Below are 21856 nucleotides of genomic sequence, written 5' to 3'. Positions count from 1 at the left end.
ACTGTCACCTCCCAACGGCCTCAGACTTACATAACAGAGAGTTTATGAAGACATAGTAGGCTAATCCTGACAAGACCAGCGGTGGTCTTACATGCATCTTAAATTGTGGAATTTTAACACTTATATTTACAGTAAGTGCAATGTACTGTATATACAGTGTTAGAAACTGTTCTTTGCTCAAAAATAATTTAAGAGAGCATTTATAACCCAGTTAGGATTGACTGCATTACAACACAACAGAAAGAGGCTTCACAAAGAGCATAATTACAAGTTATTAAAAATATAAAAGGTGATTCTGAATACTGGTGAATTTTACAGAGCTGGTATAAACCGGTGGTGAATGTAACTAGGCACATTTGCTGAAATACTTTACTTAAGTAAAATTTTGAGGTACTTGTATGTTACTTGAGTAGCTCAGTTTTATGCTACTTTATACTTTTACTCCACTACATTTATCGGACAGCTGTAGTTATTTTGCAAATTATTTTTCATATAACTTCTAAAACAATGATGCAGAGAAAATCTTCCTCTCACTTTAGTCATTTTTGTGTAGACCTTGAACAATACCTGCCTTTGTAGTAGAAATATTTCTACTTCTTCAAACACAAACTAGTTTCCAGAATTTCTTTAAAATAAACTTTTTTATATTCTAGTGCAGCAATAGTGACTTATTCTCTCCTGTTTCATGATACAAATCATGATTCATTTTTTACCTACATTTCATAAAGCAAACTGGTTTAAATTAAAACCATGGCCTTAATGCACTGCAAATAAGCTTTGAAGGATTATTGACTTCATTGACATTAAAGTCATTAAAAGATTAAGGTTGTTGCACATTAAACATCCAAACACTTTATAAAGAAGTTAAAATCACATTAATGCATTAGTAATAATAACCCCTATAATACATCCAACACTATGAAACTATAGTACTTTCAGTTTAATAAAGGACCTGAATACTTGTTACACCCTGGTATAAACTCCCTGTGGTCACAGTTTTGGAAAACAAACAAACAATAAAACATGCATCTGCATGCCAACTCTGAACAGTTTAGAAGAAGTATAGTGTGTTGTAAAGTGTAAAGTGAAAAGTAAAGTTAAAAAAAAACATAAGAAATGTCAATAAGAAATGGAAATTAAAAACCACCACGACACAATGTTTCTCTTGATTTTATTTAGACACGAAGTTGTCTTCATCTCAATGCAAAAAGCATCAGTGTTCTTTTACATAATGCTTTACTCCATTGAATTTCTGATCGAGAGTTTGAACTGAAATAAGGTTGGGTGGACTTGAAGTAAATCACTGACACCCGGTAACACAGCTGCTGATGTGGAACAGAGGCCATCCTAAAATGCCCATGCAGCTCCTGAACGTGGATCACCACCACTCAGTGTTGAGCACAGATGCAGATGTTCACAAACACATAAATAAATTGGTTTAAAGTGTCCAGGTTGGGTTGAAGTGTGAAACATTTGCCGTGGTATTTACAGAGTTCTTGTGCTATGTAAAATGCAGAAAGCACCATGTTGCTCTAATAGAAAGGGTCTCATTTGGTAAAACATCAAACTTTCCCTAGAAAGGAATGGGAAGCCCCATCATGTGGAGGCCATGATGGAGGAGGAGTCAGATGCAGTTTCTCTCGTGCCATGTGGCATGCTATTCGGCTTTCTTGGCCTTCCTCTTGCGAGCACCTTCGCTCAGCTCCTCCTTGGTTTTGAGAGGTGAAGATGGGACAGCAGGGGCAGGAGCATGATGGTGGTCTTCCTCAGATCCGCTGAGAGGGGAGCCGAACAGCAGGTGGCAAACCCAGGACTCAATGAGGGCGAAGGGGGAGCCGTGAGAGTGTCGGGCGGTCATCACCACCTGAAGAAAGATGGTGTCAGTTAGAGGAGATTACTCTATGATAACTAAAGGGGAGCTTCATGAGTGGCTGTGTTATAAACTGGGCACATGGAGTTTGTAAAATGCATTTTGGCAACATTATGGGAATTGTAGGATTAAAAATGTTTTGAACTTTACTTGTATTGACAAAAAAATCAGGATATCTTTGCTTTAGACCATTTTTAAATTTGTCTCTCACAAGTCTGGAATGCACCTTTAAAGGTGCCCTGTGGAGTAGTTCTGTGAACAAATGCAGTTATGTTTATGTGCACAACAAAGTCCTGATTCATTTCTTTTAAATATATAAAATAAATAAATGGCTGCATTTATGTAGCACTTTTATCATTTTTTTTGGTTTTTGCCCGAAAAAATCAGTAGGAAATAATGTATCCACCCCACCCACGCCATCTGTAGTCATCACAGACAGGTCGGAGCAACCTTTAGGCTTTAGGGTTGTTGTTATTCTATAATCTCACCCACGCTCGTAGCCATTTTTCTGTCACTTTTGCTGTTTGGTTTTTTGTTTTGTTTTTTGATGATTGTAGCTATATGCAGAAAGATGACAATGACACTCCAGCCTACAAAGCTCTGATTGGTCAACAAAACCTGTATGAATCACTGAACAAATAAGAGATGTGGGCAGCAATCGAGAGTGTAGAATCAAGTTAAAGTAGAGCACAAGATACAAACAAAACAGGGAGCTACTCATAAACACACTGCTCCATAGAGCCAACAATGGTTAAAAAGTACACAGGGTATCTTTAATGAAAGAAGCACAGATAATACACAAAAGATGGCACATAATTACTAAAGACAACTATAAACCAATGTTTTTCTGTCCTAAAATAAGCAACATTTCGTCCCTTAACCCTTCCACACTGGAAGAATGCCATCACAGTGCAGAATTCAAAAATCAGGGCTAAAAATAAAACAGAAAAACAACAATGTCAACCACCCTTCACACAGCAGCCCTGATCTTACCTTGCTTGTAGCCATGAAGAGGGTGAAGACGAGGATGAGGGTGCTCTTGGCAACCGGCAGCCAGTGAGCCTCCTGCAGGGTGAAAAGGATGGCTCCGTACAGACTGGCTTTGGTCGGGCTGCAGAGACCAAACACAAACTGTCAGTAAAACATGTGACTGCAGCAGAGATCAAAATAACAATGAGGTGAGGATTAGATCAAAATCAGAGATGGAAGATAAAAGTAACCACTTATTTAAAGCATCATATTATTTATGGAGTAAAGGTGGCAACTTCTCCAGACCAACATACATCTTTATGACACATGCTGTGAGTGTGAAAACCTACAATTGTACTATTATTTTTGCATTTTCTGTTTAGTTGAATGTTTCGATTTAAGCTCAAACGTTCCTCTGTAGTTGAACAAATTAATATAGGCTTCAAAACCCCACCAATAAAATCTTAAATACAGTGATGTGATGAAACAATCCAAGTGACAGTGACATTGTATAAGTTGGGTGCATTGCAGTTATTTAGCCAATATGCCTTTTTTGATACCACCACTAGGGGATGCCAAAGTCAGAAAATTTAAATTCTGCAAACAAACCTGCTACTGTTTCCCAAAAAGGCTGGCAGTGTTTTGTGTCCAGTTTTAGTCACAATAACTTTTAAATCCTAGTTTTGTCTCTGAGTTTTGGTTGGAAACACCTGCATGCTTGAGGGGGTGGTGAGGGTATGTATACTTTATGTTCCCATCAGCAGCAGCAGAAAACACAGACTTACAATGACATGTTGAGGATCTCGTTGGTGTCGGGCCTCCACACTCCACGCAGAAGCTGCTCAAAATTGGACATGAGAGCCACTCCAGACCCTGCAAAGATAAAAATAGACAAAAAAGTCTATGTCTCGTGTGGTTGCTCTTATCTGGCTGCAGCTTTTCTTCACCATTTTCAACATGGACGCCTGCAGGGCCTATCTATTGCAGCAGAGCCAGTAGCGGGCAAGACAAGGACAACCCTTTATGGAGATTTCTGTGGACATCTCTCTACTGTTGAGTAGTTTTGCAGTGAAAAACTACAGGAAATATGTGGTTTAGGTTTACAACAAAGGTCGGATTTTGAAGTTCAATTTTAAATAGTATATGCTAGATACAGATGAAATACCACTACATGACTTTTCACCAATTTGATCCTTCATCATTTAAAAACATTTCTGGGTTAAAACATATACATTGTTCATGGAGACATTTTGTTTCTCTTTACTTCTTCATTTACACAAAATTAATTCAAGCTAAGCTGAACTGACTTCAACTTTATTTCGTTATCTCGTTTATTTTAATCTAATTTATAACTTATTGATCAGTAATTCTCCTGTTACCTGCGTAACCTGGTTTCTCTGAGTAACCTCGTTACTGTGAACTCTGGCACTGTCTCACTTGAACACATGAATGAATGGCACATGAATGAATGGCACATGTGCACGCTGGCATGCGCATGTGCCATTCATTCATGTGTAAATGTGGCAGCTGTGTAGTTTCCTGAAGGTGTTGCTTTCTGTCACACACTGAATGCAGCTGTCAATGCAGCTGTCGTCTGCAGGCTATCCGAGCAGCGTTAAAGACTGAATAAATTTGTGAATTAATCAATTAGTGGACTGACAAAAAAAAAATCAGGCCACAATTTTGATAATCGATTAATCGTTTTTCAAAGGAAAAATACCCAAAACAAAACCCTAATTCCAGCTTCTAAATTGTTAAGATTTACTGTTTTTCTCTGTCTTATTTGATAGCAAACTAAATATTTTAGGTTTAGTCAGACAAAACAAGATATATCATTAAGTGATGGAGTAAAACAACAGATTTTGGCTCTAGTGAGAATTCAAAAGCCTAAATTAAACATGACTAAATTGTGTTTATGACACCAGCTGTCCTGTAGTACCATTTAAACACATTTGCAAAACAGTGTGTGGGAGCAAGTCATTGTGAAATCACCTTTCACGTATCCAACAATGACCATGATGAAGAAGCCGTGGTGGTAGGCGTGGTGGGCATGGTGAACGCCAGCAGCAATCTTTCGAGTGCGGACGACTTCCTTCAGGGCGACCAACACCAGCTTGACAGGCAGGAAAGCCACACATTTATAGAAGAGGTTCAGTGGGCAGTAAAAGATGAGGTACCTGTGTTTGTATTTGACACATACAGAGAAAGAATGTTGTGAGTGAGGAAAGCGGGTGGTGAAAATAAATTAAATCACACATACACATACATGCAGCCATTTATTTATAAATTGAATCACACAAAAAATAACTTTTCCTACAACACCTTCGTGGTGTCTGGTCATAAAGATAAGTTTTGTTTGCCAAGGTTTTGAGAAATCCACTATTGAGATTTCTGCTGCCATGCCTCACATCCCATTTTTTTATCTCTTTTTATTTTACACTATTTGATTAGATTTTCCCATTTACTTACTCCTTATGTAAAGCACTTAGAATTTCGAATTGCCTCAATGTTTTAAGTGCTATAAACTCACCTTGCTTTGGCTTTAGCAATACTCTATACTAGATATATAGTAAAGAGTATAGTCTATACTCTATATATAATACTAGCAATACCTGGACATTTTCTCTTTTTTAAAAAAGCTTTTGGCAGAAAAGTTTCAAATGAAAACTGGTGTCACTGATGTCTGTAGATTATCCTGAGAGACTGGGACAGTGTTTCTGCATTGCTTTGAGCCATGCAAACCAAATTCCATGCATTTATTGTGACATCTAAAACAAACAAAACAAACAATTCTGCAGATAAAGCTGGTGATATAAATCATTTTTAGATTTGGCTAAACTTAGACATTTTGTTCACTGGACACTTGGTATGTACAGTATATCTAAATTACTGGCCAAATAATGTTTTGAAGAGAATGGCCTCCAAACAGTGGCTGGTGGGGGATCATTTCATCACACGTATAGTCGTAAAAGTTTGATAAAACATATGAATCTAAAAAGAGATCTCATGGTCCCATGTGAGCGACATATGCCCTTAACACAGAATATCATCCCTGATGAAGGGTAAGATCGTTCTGTGGATTTTCTCACCAGACACATGACGCCAGCAGGATGTGGCTGTTGTGTTGGAAATAGTCGATAGGGCTGCTTCCAAGCATGATGTCTGCCAGGATGTAACTACCAAAGCAGTAGAGCATGGCACAGAGCCAGGAGGCCACGGGACTCCTGCGAGAAACCTCCACCGAGCCTGCAACACAGAGGAGGAGCTGTCAGGGACTGTTTCTGATACACAAAATTAAAATATCACAGCATGTGGCTGACAGGGATTTTCAGTCTGTGTGTTTGATGTTTTATTTTTAAACCGTTTAGCCAAAAGAACAAAACATCCCTTTAATTTCATCACGTTTTCTAAATGTATCAATTTAAAAAAACATCTATGCAAATTAAGCACTGAATGAACTATATAATTATATATAATATATGCTATATACAGCCTCCTCAATAATGGCCTGCTAAATCCTGATGGTCTTAATCCTGTTTAAGAAGCTTTTCAACTCATTCAACAAATGAATGTGGTAATCTTTGTTTTTTTAGAAATCAATGGAGTTTTTTTGAAAAGCACCTACAGAGCAAAACTGTTAGTAATGACCTTCAAAAGCCATTATCAGTGGATCCCTTGCTTGTCTACGTGCTGTATCTTTGTCCACGCCCAGTTGACCATTTCAGTTCACGCCCTGATAATCCGCCCTATTATCATAACCTAATATTGACTGAGGAGTCCTACCGTCATTTATGAGTTGACTGAGTCAAGTATGTAGATGTGAGCAGAATCAACTGCTTGTTTGCTTTACATGTGGTAATTTAATATTCTATTTTGTATATCTGTCATGCTATAAAGACATTATTTGGCATATCTATGTGGAATTAACTTATTATATGCCAAACATTTATACCACATCAATATATATATATCATACCATGACATTTATACCAGTCAGAGAGGTCTGTCTACAGCCTGGTTTACTGAAGAAACACATGCTTTAAGGCAGGCCTGCAAGAGCAAATGGCGTAAATCAAAACTGGAAGTAACGTGAATTACAAGAGTTCTCTGTGGCCTATTTCTCACTCTTAATCAGTAGCAATAAAACACAATCCAAGATTTCTTTTCAACAAAATTTACTCATCTGTTAGCTGGATACCTTTTTAACCTTTCCTTGTCATTTGCCCCTTTATTCTGGAATAACCTTGCTGACAAAAGACTCTATTAAAGCCTTTAAATCCAAGCTTAAAACTGGACATGGAAAATGCTTGTGTCTTGTTGGCTGGCAGGTATCCCTTAAAACTGTACATGAAAACACTTCTATTATAACTGCAATCAACAGTTTGACCACCTTTCTGTTGGGGTTCGATCCCCAACTCCTCCTGTTCCCACGTCATAGACACTGAACCCCAAATTTCTCCAGATTGTTGGTCAGCACCAGCTCGCATTACCACACCACAAAAGAACTCCATTACTGTTTTCAAAATTGTCTCTTTATTACTAAAAGTGCAGATGTATTAGCAACAAAATGTCTTTTTTATCAGAAGAATTCATTGTGCAGATGACGCCACTCAGTGTTGTATTACATTACATGTTCATGTAAGTGATACTTAACTGTTGGAGCTGGTTGAGGTTAAGATAATTAACTACTTTATATACTTTTGGGTACTTGTGTCTATAAAGAGTTCATGTTTTTCATGTAAAATCTGAAACTCTAGCTGTAAAATTAATTTGTAATAATAGTAATAAAGAACAATATTTCATAGATGTATAAAGTCTAGAGCATAAAATGGAAATAAGTAGACTTATGTGAATTAGAACAGCACTTGAATAAATGTACTTCGTTACTTTTCATCACTGCAGAGGTGTCCTGGTGAAGACGAAAAGTAAGAAGGCAAATTTTCCCTCCTATAATTTCTATAATGTTGAATGAAATCTGTATGAATGTGACCATGATCACATGAGACAAACTACACAAACAAGTGTGATATGATTGTACAACTGTACATTAGTTTTCATGCGAATAAAGACACAAGCCATTGTTAAAACACTGTTAGAGACACTCAGTAAACGGAGATGCGAACAGAGCGTGGCTGCTTCACTGCACAAATCTCCAACAACAGGTGGGTGAGGGTGTCGTTGTGCGACTGGCGCGCAGTTTGAAAGCAACCTGATCCTGAGAAATACCAACCTATAAATATATTCTGCTCAACTGCTTCTCCTGCCTTGCAACTGTCAGCCCTGTCTTAACCTATGACCCCCACACTTGTCGCCCCCCCCCCTTGCTCATGCTGACCCCCAAAACTCATTCATGTGCTCTCCTAACATGTCCTGTGATCTAGGACTCTCCACTCTGACACATGTAGGGAGGGGGGAATGTAAGATGATTTTGCAAATGTTGGCAGCATGAAACATTTGACTGTAAAATATTTTGTAGATATGAAGTAAGATAAAGGTATACAGTTGCAGTCGTGACATCAGCGTTGGTAGCCACATGTTACAGTTCGTCTGGATGAAATAATGGATTCTAACACAAAACACACACACGAATACTGATAAAAACAAGCTCTCTCTCAGTGTTTTTGACCTCTTATTCTTTTCATTTAATACAAAATACAACAAATGTTTCAAAAGAAAGTGAGCCACTCCCCTTTACCTCAACTACTATGAGAAATATGAGTACCAGTATAGTGATACATCTGCTTTTTTAAAAACACTTTAAACTTTAGTGACAGTAATAACTATGTTTATGCATAACTGTATGCATGTGTTTACTCAAATTAGCAAATGACCGCAGATGGGACTGTTAAAAGAGTTCTTCACAGATTTAGCATTGCACTCCTTTGACTTTGTTGGACTCATGATGGACAGAGATATTTTCTTACTCCCACACATACTTCTTCCTTCTCAAAACATGCCACCTACATTACCCACAATGCAACGTGACCACCAAAATTTCAGACTTAAGATTCAGGTGTGTTACACTAGTACCAGCTAATAGCCGTGCCATTAGCCTCAAACAGAGATGATAGAGGGCTACAGAGGTCTAACAAACTCACTTCTTTCTAACTCCACACACCCAGCTTTTTTTTTTTTTTATTCAAACTTGTATCTTCAGCCCCAACCAATGCTTTATCAGTCTTTGCGCAGCTCCCTCTAAGCCACAGTACCCCCCAAGGACTGTGAACATACTGTGATGCATTCAATCGGTGTAGTTCCCCTTTAGGTTTACTTTTTACACTGTAAACTAGATCAGATTAATAGAAATGTTCATTTCAAATAGAAAATGAATTCATTTTTTACTTAATTTAATTTCCTTTGGTAGGACACCAAACACACTGAGTTCACCCTCATAAACCTAAATGCTGACATATGTAGATTCTAGTCATATGAATTTCAGAGCAAAAGAATAATCATATAATATCTATAATAGCTGTTATACTATATCGACTTTCTTCAGATAGCTCATGCAATATGAAACAAGTTTCCAAAAGTCAAATGATTAAATTGTGGACACACAAAAGTGTATTCATCTGACAAGAAGCTACTATTTTGTCTTTACTGCAAGTGAATGGCTCCAACGTCCCACGGGTGTAGCTACAAAATGCACATGATTTATGTTAAAGAAGCTGTTTTGGGAGGATTTGATGAACACCATACAGGTTCATTTGAAGGTGTAAACCTTTTGATTTATGAGACGTTTGGTGCTCCTACTATCTTCACAGTGGGTTCAACTCACATCAAAATAAAATGACTGAACTTTAGTGTCAGAATAAACTTTCTCCTCAGTGAGGCCATGCTTATTTTAAATAACACACCCAACTGCAGCCTAAAAGTGTGCAGCAGAGGGGCTTCAGACACCCAATGACAGCATCTATTTCAGGATCATCTATTTATTGCCTACATCGCTGGTATGCACAGGCCTTCTCTTGAGTTTCATCCTGCTCAAACTCTGTTGCTCAAAGGAGTTAAATCTTGGAAAATATCAGGATTTACCCAAAGCAGAGTGGTTTAATCTAGTCCAGTGATTTCCTCAGTGTAAACGAGGTCAGACTGCTGCATTCCCACACACCAAGCAAGCAGAACGGCAAGTGCTCCTGCTAGATTTTATGTAACAGGTCATGCTTTATAAGGACAGGCTGCTATACAGAAAACAGAAAGTCCCAATAGGGACATTACAGCAATGCATAGGTTTAACATAGAGAAACAACTGTAGGATTGGCTACTTTATATTACATGCACATTCAATTTATAATACAAATATAACCTGACAGATAACTTATACGTTTTTAACTTAGGGTTTGACGTTAAATATTGAATTCTCATGATAGAAATTGTTATCCTAGATATATTTGTACTTTGTATTGTTGTTAATAAATGTATGTTAAGGCAAAGGTGTGTGGAAGAAAGAAAACAAATGCTCACATAGCACAACAGAAACGCGTAAAACACACTCACCTGGCTCATACTTGAGGTAGAGGATGGACACGATGTAGTAAGCGAGATCAAACACAGGAAACATTCCCAGTTTGGAGAAAATTTGGGCAAATTCGCCCAAATTAAGAGCAGCCAGCACTTCCATGTTGCCTGTGTGATAAAGACTGAATCCCTGTGTTTGTTTGTTTTTTACTCCAACCTGCGCAGTCTGGATCAGAAAGCGCCCCCAACCCGGTCCACCGACTCTCCACCAAACCTCCCGGTCTCGACAGTGAAAGAACTGTGACACTCAAGCGCTCCTATTAATACTCATCTCCACAGCCTCTGCATCATCATGGTGTGCGCTCCGTGCCAGCTGCTCGGGAGGTTTTAACGTGTCAGCTTGAAATTTAAAACACAAAACAAAAGGCTCGCCCTCCTGCGTTCATGATCGACATACTGATTATTTTCGCCGGACCACAAGACGCTTTAAGAGATTCGGGAAACACAAAGCTCGAAACAACTGTCCATGCTTAGGCCTACTCCGGACGCAGATTCATTCGCCCTCTCATAAAATAAAATAAAAAGAATCCTACAATCCGGATCAGATCCTGTACCGAGGCTGACTCAGAGCCAAATGCTCGACTCTAATCCCAATCAGCTCGGCAGCATTTGGCGATGTCACCGGCTGTTTATCCTTCAGATGATGCAGATGTGTTGCAATTAAAGGCGCAATAATTCCAAACTTATATAAGTAAACAACAACACGATCTTTGTTTATTTTAAATTTTATTTTATTTTATTTTTTTGCTTTTCATTCTTGAGAACAATAATCAGAGCAACCACATAGCCTAACGCCAGGGGTCTCCAAAGCCACACAATGTAAAGACCTAGCATCTCCAAAATGTCAACTTTGTCCTTGTTTGAGATGAGTGAAAATATATTTCTCATCCATCTGAATGATCCTTCCCACCATTTACACCATTATTTTGAGCTTTTACCTTCAGGAATTTGTCATAGACAAGTAAAATATAGTTTTCCTAGCTGCTCTATACATTTATGGGGTTTTTTATAACTTACATATGAATCACCATCATGATACTGTAATAACTAGGTCTACTTTAAAAAAACAACATATAATAAAAAAGAATCATCTTATTCACATTGTAATTATCATGAAATAATAATTTAACCTCCTGTGAAATATGTAGCCTACTGTAATTTTAAATGATAGCTTTGTAAATTTAACAATTTTAAATAAAGAAAGTATAGGCTACTTACAAAAAGTCCCTAAAAATCATCAACAGATACTGATGATCTGTCATATTGTTTGTTGATATTATTGCTCTTGATTATAGTCCTGTTAGGCTAATTACTTGTTTGTTTGTTTAATTTATTCTGTGTAGTGAAATTAAAGACAGTTAAATTCCTAACTAGCCTAAATAATTCACCATTTTGACATTACTATAATAGCCTTAACAGGTTTGATAGATGTCTCAACAACGTTTATATCATTAAATGTTGGGATTGGAGTTTTTTTAAGTAGTTATTACAGTATTATGATGGTTATTTCATATGTAACAGAGTTGGGTTTTTTTTAAAGCAACCAAAGGAACAAAAGAAAATCTTCCTCTGCCCGTTATTACCTATTTTTTGTCTACAGGAGGCGCGCGTTGCTCGAGTATGGTTTAAAAAATTGACGTTACTGGCACAACTTACTTGCTGATGTACAACCCCCATCTGCCCCCGACAATGCCCCTTACCGTAACCTTAACCAGAAACCAGAAACAAACTTACAGTCTAACTTCAGGGCAAACAAGCGCCCGAGGACACAGAAACGGTATTGGTCAGTCACCTGATTACGTGGCCGAACGCGGAAGTAAAGCGTCTCCGTGATGTGAACAAAATGATTGGAGATCTGTTGATATTCGGGTAATTGGTCCGGTTTCTGCCATATTTCACATACATACACGCTTTTATTTAATATAAATGTCCTCTCTGAATGTCTTATTGTTTACTGTATTGTTAACGTTAGTTAGATTGCTGTGTATCAAGCTAGCTGCGTGCTAATGCCAGCTCACCAGCTAACGTTAGCTCAGCAGGTAGCTAGATAACACCATTATTCTACCTGTCAACGGTTTATCTATCTGTGCTTTCTAGGACCTTACTGGTGAATGCAGGGGCTGTGCTGAATTTCAAGCTGTAAGTATTAAAATCATAGTGAACCACCGCTGCTTAAAACCTCACAGTAGAGCTACAAAGCAAAACAAACAAATCAGCCGGTTAACTGTGAATGTTTTACAGCAAAAGGAAGGAGTCCCAAGGATTTGAAGATGAGTCCAGAGCACCTACAACAGGTCTGTATGTGTGTGTTAAACAGAGAGAAGGGTGGGGGAATGAACGAAAAATTGTCACAGGTATGTTCTCAAAGCACTGCCACAAAAAATGATCAGTCTGTCTTTCAGGTGACAACATCAGAGAGTTTCTGCTCAGCCTGCGATACTTTCGGGTCTTCATCGCTCTATGGAACATCTTTATCATGTTCTGCATGATTGTGTGAGTAAAGAATCTTAGTTGATGCTGGTTATGTAACTGTACAGATGTAATGGTTGGATGTGATTGTGAACAGGCTGCACTGTGTGGAGAAACAGTTCATTTCTTGTGCTGACAATATTCCCCAACAAAGCCCATGAAAAGACCAAAACCAACATTCTCAAGTATAGCATGTTTGCTTTTCCCTTCGTGCCATATAGCTCCTTTATTTTACATTAACTGTTAAAAGTATTAACTGGCTGACATGTTTCTTTAATTCAAGAAACACTGTATTTTATTTTGTGTCGTTCTCTCGTGCACCATCTTGCTGTTAATACTCACTAAAGCATCAAATGTTTATTAATCTCTGCATCAGAAAATAGTCACCAACAAATACACAATTTATTCTGTTTGTGTAACATTTGCTAAAACCTACATTGGCCAGCTGTTTTAAGAAGTAACTGAGCCCTATATGTGACACCTGTTTGAAGAGTTACGCCTTCAGTAGGAACCATTGGGCCTTGGGGTTGAGTGCCACAGATTAGGTAGGGAAGTCAGAAAGTACTAAGAGAGAAAGTAATGCTCTTTCAGATTCTGTGGTTTTATGGGATTTGTTGACAATATGAAAAACACACAGTAACACAAGCTTTATCTTTAAAGTATAACCTCTTTGTTGACTCTTGACGCTAGTCGGACAGAAATGCAAACCCACGTTTAAGATTGTGGTAAAAATTTCAGATGACACCGCAACGCTTGTTGCTGAAAAATGTTCTTCACTTAGGATGGGGTATGTTTTGTGGTTAAAGCGATAATCCAAATGTAAACAAAAATGAAGTCTCACTCTTACTACAAAAAAAAAACTTGAACTTGATATCACTCACAAGTTAATTGACATGTCTTCCAGTACGCTGACAAGTTATTGTTATTTTTTGACGCCGCTAATGTTTGTAGTGCAAATACATTTTACTAATGAAATAACGTTCCCGTCCCATTATAATATGTTAATAAACACAGTTTTATTTACACTGAACAAAACTATAAACGCAATACTTTTGTTTTTGCCCCCATTCACCATGAGCTGAACTCAAAGATCTAAGACTTTCTCTATGTACACAAAAGGCCTATTTCTCTCAAATATTGTTCACAAATATGTCATAATCTGTGTTAGTGAGCACTTCTCCTTTGCCGAGATAACCATCCACCTCACAGGTGTGGCGTATCAAGATGCTAATCAGACTTCCAACTTCTGATTTCCTACATTTCCCTGAATACCTGGGCTGTGAATATGTTGGTTTTCTAACTAGCTGAATGTTTTCAATCCTCACAGATTGTTTGGATCATGATCAACATTTGAGGCTACCGGACTTCCACCAAGATGGACGCTATAAATGTCTCCTTAATAAGACTTTGCTGTTCTTCTGGACCTTTTTAACTGTAATTACGCTTCATTTTCTTTGAGCCCAAACCAATCTCCTTGCTGTACAGAAACTTTTTGTTGTAGCTGTAACTGCACCAGAACCCCTGCCTTTGCTGAATATGTGTTGTCTTGTGCCCTTGTGCTTCATTATAGAGCATGAGCTGTTTTCTCCAGCTTGTCAGTTTACTTATCAGAGAAACAGCAGTGTTGAAAGCAATGGACAGCCCTCCCTTACTAACAGGATGTTTTCTGTGGCTTGTTTCCTGTGTGTCATCATTTAAGGGTCTTGTTCTGCCCTAAAACCTCACATACAGTAATCAAATCTGGTGTTGAAGCTTGGATCCAACAAGACAAGATCACTATCACATAATGAACTCTAAATCTCCTCTGTTTGTGATATATGGCACAAGCATCTTAAATTTTACTCAGCTACTCTTGTGAGTGTCAATACAGAATATCTTAATTAAGCTTCTCAGACTTCAATAAAATGCCATTTTCATTTACTCTGGCACACGTGCTATAAGTAAATGTATATGCACTATAATGTAAATGTATCCTTTTAGCAATAAAAATGCTGTTTTCTCATTTGATGTCTGTTCATTGACTTGAATGGTTTTAACTGTCTATTGGTATGAGGTATGCACCAATCCAATTCTAACCTCATTAAGCGAATCCTATCAGCCATGCATGACTGATACACATCAAATACAGTTTCTTTGTCAATATCATTATCTACAATGAGATGAGGACAGAATGACAAAATTTAATAAAAGCAGAATGGTTTTTCATATATTTAAATTTTGCTGCGAGGACCATCCTCATTTCCTTTGTGTGTTCATAAACAGTATGTGTTTCAAATAAAAACAAGTGATTAATATAATCAGTAGCAATTAATGTGTGAAACAATAATAAACCATATTTGTAATATATAGAAAGGGATTAATAGGTAGGTATCTCAGCTTTGTACAAAATAGCAACCATGCAGTAGTCTTTTTTTTTTTTCTTCTTCCAACTGCATTGCAGCGAAGCAACAGTGCCATCAAGTGACAAGGCAAAAAAATACGAAATTGATTCAAAAGATGAAGGGTGAAGAAATACAGGACGAGAAACAAAGAAACTGAAAAAAAATAACAAACACATTTAGTAAAACATTTTAAAACGCTGGGCGCAAAGTAATCGTAGATACAGATACAAATAAGGTTAAGATAGCTGTTGTTAGTTAATGAGGGTGAAAGAGTGGAAACAGTGTTGAATTTCCTTCAAAATATAACAAAGACATTACATTTGTAAATGTGACATTTTGCCACAATGACAATTAACCTTAGAAGGGGAAATTACCTGTATAGTACGACAGAGTATTCGGGCCACATAAAGGAGAAAATAATTGAGGATGATGATTTTTAAATTTATTTTGCATTTCGCGAATAATGTCGAGAATAAAGTCAGCATGTCGAGAATTAAGTCAACTTCAACTTTATTCTCGTCATTTCGACATTATTCTCGACATAAAGTCCGGAAATGGTAACCTACTCCACATTGTTTCTCAGTTTATTCTGGAAATGCAAAATAAATTTAAAAAATCTTAATCCTTTTTCCGTTAATGTGGCCCTAATACTACTTTGTAGTATAGTTGTATAAATAGAAACCAAATATAATATATCTGAAGGAAAGATTAATTAATATTATATAACTATGATGTCTATTAATGTATGTATCCAAAATACATTTAATAAAACAGTTTCAGGTTGCAATTCAAAGACATCACATATCGTTTTTGAACCTCTGAAGGGAAAAACATCAACGTATAAATCCATCTTAAAGAAAGAAGGAAATCCTGCGCTGCACAGACCGCTCTATTGTCCACGTTTTACGCCGCAGACGTGAAACAATCGGTTACGTAAAACCTTCCCATCATGCTTTGCGCGAGCGCTTCACAAAAAGCCCGACGAGCAGAGCGAAGAGGAGGAGGCTACCAGCGGAGGGGGGTAGCCGATTCCCGGAGAGGATTTTCTGTTCACGTTGTCCGTATCATCAAGTCGTGACGGCGGCGAACGGAAACAAAGATAAAAGCACCATAAAACATGGTGCCCACTCCCGGAGAAGATCTTCCGTCGGGCCTGTGAGTGTCGGCAGGTTTCCAACCGCCGCCTCTTCGGGGGATTCTGCTGTCTGAGTCCGACCTGACCCGCGACACGGCCAGGCGATGACAGCGGCAACAGCCACTCCGCAGGTGATGAGAGACCGGCTTCTACAGGCCATCGACGGCCAGAGCAATGTGAGTATATCCGGTAGTTGCCAAAGGACGAACTGGGCGCAGACAACAAGGCCAAGCCGACCCCGGCTCGCCTCGGAGGGTTTTCAAAGTGGGGGCAGTCAGTGATTGCATGCCGAGTTATTATTTGTTCGCTAATTAGCTGGCTATTGTCACCAGTTAGCGAAAGTGGCAGGTATTCAGGAGCCGGGCTGCTAACTAACTGCTGTTGGCTAATGTTCATGTGACCAAGTTAGCTTGTATTGTACACTGAAAAGCACAGTGCTTCAGGAGTGGAGACTTGCTAAACTGAGCTACCAGGTAGGAAGTGTAAATCAGTAGGTAAGTGTCCTTTTTACTTCAATTGTGGTTTCAGTAAGATCAACGTTTTACATAGATAAAAATAACATCTCTACTTTTACCCTTTCACAGCTGATGAGATTGCCAGGATGTGTTACAGCACTGTTCACAGACTAGCAAGGTCCATGGTACAGCCAAAAACTTCAAAAGTTCAACACAGACATTATAATGCCAAACTTTTGCATGTAATGTACCAATGGCATTGTCAGTCATTGAAATCATAGCAATTTCAAAGTTACAACATTTTCTATTTATGTAGCTCAATATCATATATCACCTCAAGTGGCTTTACCATCTGTACAACGAGTAACGCCTTCTGCCCTAAATAAAAACCCTTTTAACAGGGGGGAAAATGGAAGAAACGTCAGAAAGAGCAACAGAAGAGGGATCCCTCTCTCAGGACGGACAGACATGCAATACCTTGAATGTTGTGTGTACAGAATAGACCATAGTAAAATTACAGTATGGATGATCAGGATGACAAAATTAAAGATTGTAAACGCATATGAAGAATGGATCCAGGCAGCTGAGCTGAGCCACATGACTTCTCCACGCTTCAATCTCTTTTGATTTAACTAAAGCTAGAGATGTTGTTTGCTAACTGAGAGAAATGTAAGTATGACTGTGGCCGTACACTGCTGTGTTCAACAGTTTAAGCTTCAAGGAGCTAATATGCTTGTTTCTAGGTATATTCTAACTTTTGACAGACAAACTCTGCTGGCTTAATGGATGGCCGATATGAAATCCTTTTATCATGATAACCACACAGAAATGTGACACCTGATAAACCTAGAAGGCACTTAATTACATTGATGCTAAAGTCCTAAAGAAAATCCAGTATTGCCATAAAGCAGTCCTCACTGATTTGTAACACTACCTACCAGAAATATTAAAGGGTTTGCTACCACAGTATAAACAGTACAGTAAAATGTCTGATAGTGGACCGATCTATCAAAGCAGGACCAGATTGAATGGACCATTATGGTCAGCACTTTTTGTTCTATCTTACTTGCTGATCTGACTTGGTCTTCTTTTGGGATACAATGGCACATTTGCATGTAATCTCAGTTTGTCATATTGAGCCTGAAACCAGTATGAGTACATCATGTTTTGACATACAGGTGCACATTTGAAAGTCTATTCAAATTATGCCTCACACTTCTAACAGCCTTTCTTTTTTTCCTCTGTGGTATTTATGCGTATCGGGCCTATAAGGCTCTGAATCTTAAACTGTTACCCCTACGTAAAAACAACTGTACTTGTAATGCTGACAAATTCATGAAGTCTCAGGATTGTAATTTAAAAAAAAAAACTTTTTCTTCTCATCAGATATGCAATATGGTGGTAGTTATGGAGGTAATCTCTTTTTTGGAGAAATATCCTATCACCAAAGAGGCACTGGAGGTGGGTTACATTCAGACTACAGTATATGCATTTAAGATAAAACAATTGAATCCTGCCATGTCACAGTGGCTTTTAAACACAGATCTTATCTCATTAAAGGAAACCCGTCTTGGCAAGCTCATCAATGATGTCCGGAAAAAAACCAAGAATGACGATCTTGCAAAAAGGGCCAAGAAGCTCCTGCGAAACTGGCAGAAGCTGATTGAGCCAGAGAAAGCTGAGGCGTTGTCCAAAGGACACATCAGTGCGTCGTGGTCTTCCAATGGTGGCGCTCATCCCTGCATCTCCGCTCCAGCTGCCACCCCGCCATCAGGTAAAACAGGGTCAGAGTTGAAGAACAGAAATGACTTCAACAACTGCTACTCCTTGAGGGTGGAAAAACTGAGCAATAGGAAACGTAAGGGTGACCAGAAGGAAGGACAGCTCTTGCCAGCCAAGATATCCAAATCAGCTCTAAATGATAAAATACAAAACTCCAAACAGCTGTCAATCAATGGAATTGGCGGTAGCTCTGAAATATTTACAGATACACGTGCACATTTAGACAAGCCTTTAGACAAGGAGATTTCTGAGCCTTTGGACAATGACAGGGTAAATAAAATACCTGTCAATGCTGTAAAACCTCATCCAAGTGCCCCAGGAAACTGCAAGTCTCCTAGCACTTCTTCTTTGCTAAAAGCATCAGTTCTGCAGAAGCAAGCCAGACAGGAGCAAGCTGCCTCCGGGGGGCAGAGTGGACCCAGAAACCCACGTGGTTCCTTGCACAGTCCTCAAACTCTAAAGCAGGAAGCTGGTGTCAAACAACCTGCAGCACAAGCACAGAGTCTTTCTAGCCCCACTGTGAGCTCTGGGTCTGTGGACACCTCTGGGCTAGGCCCTTCGCCTCAGACTTTCAGTGTCTGTGTTCAGGGTTTGCACACTAGCGGTTCATGGTCTGTTGAATTGGACTCTAAAATCAGGCCTCCCAATACATCTCCTCACAACTCCTATACCTCTTCCTGCAATGATGGGATCAGTTTGCAAGATGATGGTGTTGTTAGCAATACAGGGAAAAGGAAAGGACAGAAATACAAGTCTAAGGACTGTGTGGTAAAGTTAGATGGACAGACTGTAGAAGACAGCACTAAACCAGTCAGGTTAAAAGACAGGAGACTGACATTTGACCCTGTAACAGGACAGATCAAACCCTCCTTTCATAAGGAGTCTTGCCAGGAGGGGGAGGTCAGACTGAGCCACAAACCTGAATCTCAGTGGTCAGAACAGCCGAAGCAAAATTCACCAGTTTCTCCCAGTCCCTTCCAGCAAACGGACTGGAGAGAGCTGTCAAGAAGCGAAATCATCCAGTCATATCTTAGCCAGCAAAGCAACGTGCTAACATCATCAGGCACCCACACCCCTGGTGCACACTTTTTCATGACAGAGTTCTTGAAAAAAGAGGAACACCAAAATAAAGATGCCAAGAAAACCCACACGTTGGCACCAGAACTCCCAGCCAGGGATTTACCGGGGGTTAGCAGAGAGGTCATCAATGAAGACCTGAACAGATTACACACACAACACTGGTCCGGGGTGAACGGTTGTTATGACACAAAGGGGACTTGGTATGACTGGACGGAGTGCATCTCCTTAGACCCACATGGAGATGAGAGCAGGTTGAACATACTGCCATACGTGTGTCTGGATTGAAACTGAGGTCAGCTTTCTGGATTGAAAGTTGCAAGCTGCCTTTGTCTTACATCGGAGCAACTCTGCATGTGTGGAGGCACTTCATTTAAGTGTAAGCTGCTGTTATGCACCATAGGTGAAAGTGGAGTCAATGTGCTGCCTCCTTGGGTGTAAGTGTGCATGGAGTACAGGGGTGTAATCTGTGTTTTTATCAGGTTTGCGTGGGGACAGCGCAAAGGAAAAGGAAAATGGCTATGCATTATCTGACCATTTAGTTGTTGTGTTCAGTAAGTGTACAGATTAATTTTCCAATACCTGCCATTCTTTGTATGGGAGATGACATCAAATTAAACTGCACAGCTACATTTAATTTGTCTTATGTTATTATCATGCCTCGTGGAATGTGACTTTACTGAAACTTTCTTCATCCACTCACATTTAGTCCACAGTGCAGTATTTATAAAAATAAAATATAGTTAAATTTTATGTTTAAAAAAAAAAACTGACCCTATCAACTTTTCAATAAAGGAGCAGTAAACTACATAAGTGGAGAAGACATCAAACAGATAAATCTACCAATGAGGTTGTTGCTCATGCATCTTAACAAGCCTGTTTAGCTGCAAAAGCTGAAGCAAAAGCTAAATGATCGTCTGAACTGGAGCTTCATTGACTGACACCACAGATGTCTTTTTATTCTGCTAGGGTGTCTGCTCTGGGGTTATGGTTAGATCTATGATAGCTGTTGGATTTTCCAGCCCCATTTGGGTCTCAGGTATCAACTTGGGCTGGAGGCAGTCAGCTTCAACTGTCCTGGAAGTAGATGTGCTGCTGTCAGTTTAGTCAGCCTTCTGAGTATTGGATGGACAAGGATTACTCTTTGCCTGGGCTTGCAGTGCATCGAAAATCATGGCGACAAGGTACCACCCGCTCCTCTCAGTGGGAAGAGTAAGAGTGCGTTAGCAGAGCCATCGACAAACTGGACAGTGGCAAGGACGCCGTTCAACCGTACATCTTCAAGTAGCTCATTACCATTGGTATTAACAACTATTAACTTTTTGTGCTGTGAACATTTATCAATGCACATTTTTAGAACCGCGGTCCCCCCCCCCCACTGCACAACCGTCTTGTGGCAATGTTTTTTTGCTTTTTTTTTTTTAAAGCAGAAAGAATAACTGAGAAATCACTATTAAAACATTTGAATATTTTTCTTGTGTTGTGAGGTTTGAATACTGTAAAGTGACATGAAACTGCCAGATGTGACCATGCAGTTTGAGGTGAGAGTAAGAAAGGCTTGTATTGGGCTAGAACAATACACACTGATAGAGAAATGTGGATGTCATGTATGATATTTATTATATTTACAGATTCATTTGAGATTTATATACATGTTCAAACTACACTAAATCATTTTTTGTTAATTTCTTTATTCAGAATTGGTTCAGTGATGCAGCAGTGATTTTTTTCCAAATGGTTCCTGCTGACACACCAACCTACCTTTACACAGGAAACTATCCAAAAGGACACATTTTGATAATGTGAACTAATTTTATTTTGTACTTGCCTTTTCCCTTTACTGTGTATTTAGGTTGTAAAATATTAATTCAAATGGCAGAGCCGATTATGCTACTAGCTTGCATCTTTGTACTGTCAGGAAGAATATAAATTGACATGCTGGATAAAGTACTTAATATCATTCCTTTTAGATATTGTTTGCCTTATGGAAACCTGTGTTTTCCCTAAAGACAGAGCCTTAGTGAATGTACAGAAATGAACATTTTGTGTTAAGTCAAATGCAGAAGAGAACATATTTGCTACTTAGTCCTTTATGTGGACATGTTATGTGTTAATAAAAAAAACTGAAGGAATTGTGATTGTCTTCTTAGTGTTTATTATGGTCTCTTTGCAATTACGCTCATTAATCAAACTGACAAAT

General features: G+C 38.8%; 3 protein-coding genes across 3 annotated transcripts; 2 read left to right on the top strand and 1 right to left on the bottom strand.

Annotated features, from left to right (window-relative positions):
- Positions 1–1154: 1154 nt before the first annotated feature.
- Positions 1155–10834, bottom strand: tmem38a (transmembrane protein 38A). Its single transcript, XM_038715554.1, has 6 exons — positions 10337–10834; positions 5929–6085; positions 4832–5016; positions 3625–3712; positions 2864–2981; positions 1155–1864 (listed from the first exon to the last, which is right to left on the bottom strand). Exons 1-6 carry the CDS (start codon positions 10458–10460, stop codon positions 1658–1660), a joined length of 879 nt encoding a protein of 292 aa, XP_038571482.1. The 5' UTR covers positions 10461–10834; the 3' UTR covers positions 1155–1657.
- Positions 10835–12074: 1240 nt separating this feature from the next.
- Positions 12075–14828, top strand: smim7 (small integral membrane protein 7). Its single transcript, XM_038715553.1, has 5 exons — positions 12075–12226; positions 12455–12496; positions 12599–12651; positions 12760–12850; positions 14154–14828. The coding sequence occupies exons 1-5, from the start codon at positions 12201–12203 to the stop codon at positions 14167–14169; spliced, it is 228 nt and encodes a 75-aa protein (XP_038571481.1). The 5' UTR covers positions 12075–12200; the 3' UTR covers positions 14170–14828.
- A 1340-nt stretch (positions 14829–16168) lies between these two features.
- LOC119900520 (mediator of RNA polymerase II transcription subunit 26-like) lies at positions 16169–21788 on the top strand. The gene is made up of 3 exons (XM_038715542.1): positions 16169–16518; positions 18184–18258; positions 18358–21788. The coding sequence occupies exons 1-3, from the start codon at positions 16447–16449 to the stop codon at positions 19942–19944; spliced, it is 1734 nt and encodes a 577-aa protein (XP_038571470.1). The 5' UTR covers positions 16169–16446; the 3' UTR covers positions 19945–21788.
- The last annotated feature ends 68 nt before the right edge of the window (positions 21789–21856 follow it).

This window comes from Micropterus salmoides, unplaced genomic scaffold, assembly GCF_014851395.1.
Source record: "Micropterus salmoides isolate LMB-PRFRI ecotype aquatic unplaced genomic scaffold, ASM1485139v1 Ms_hic_scaffold_13, whole genome shotgun sequence".
NCBI lineage: Eukaryota > Metazoa > Chordata > Actinopteri > Centrarchiformes > Centrarchidae > Micropterus > Micropterus salmoides.
This window is presented reverse-complemented; position numbering and strand designations above follow the sequence as displayed.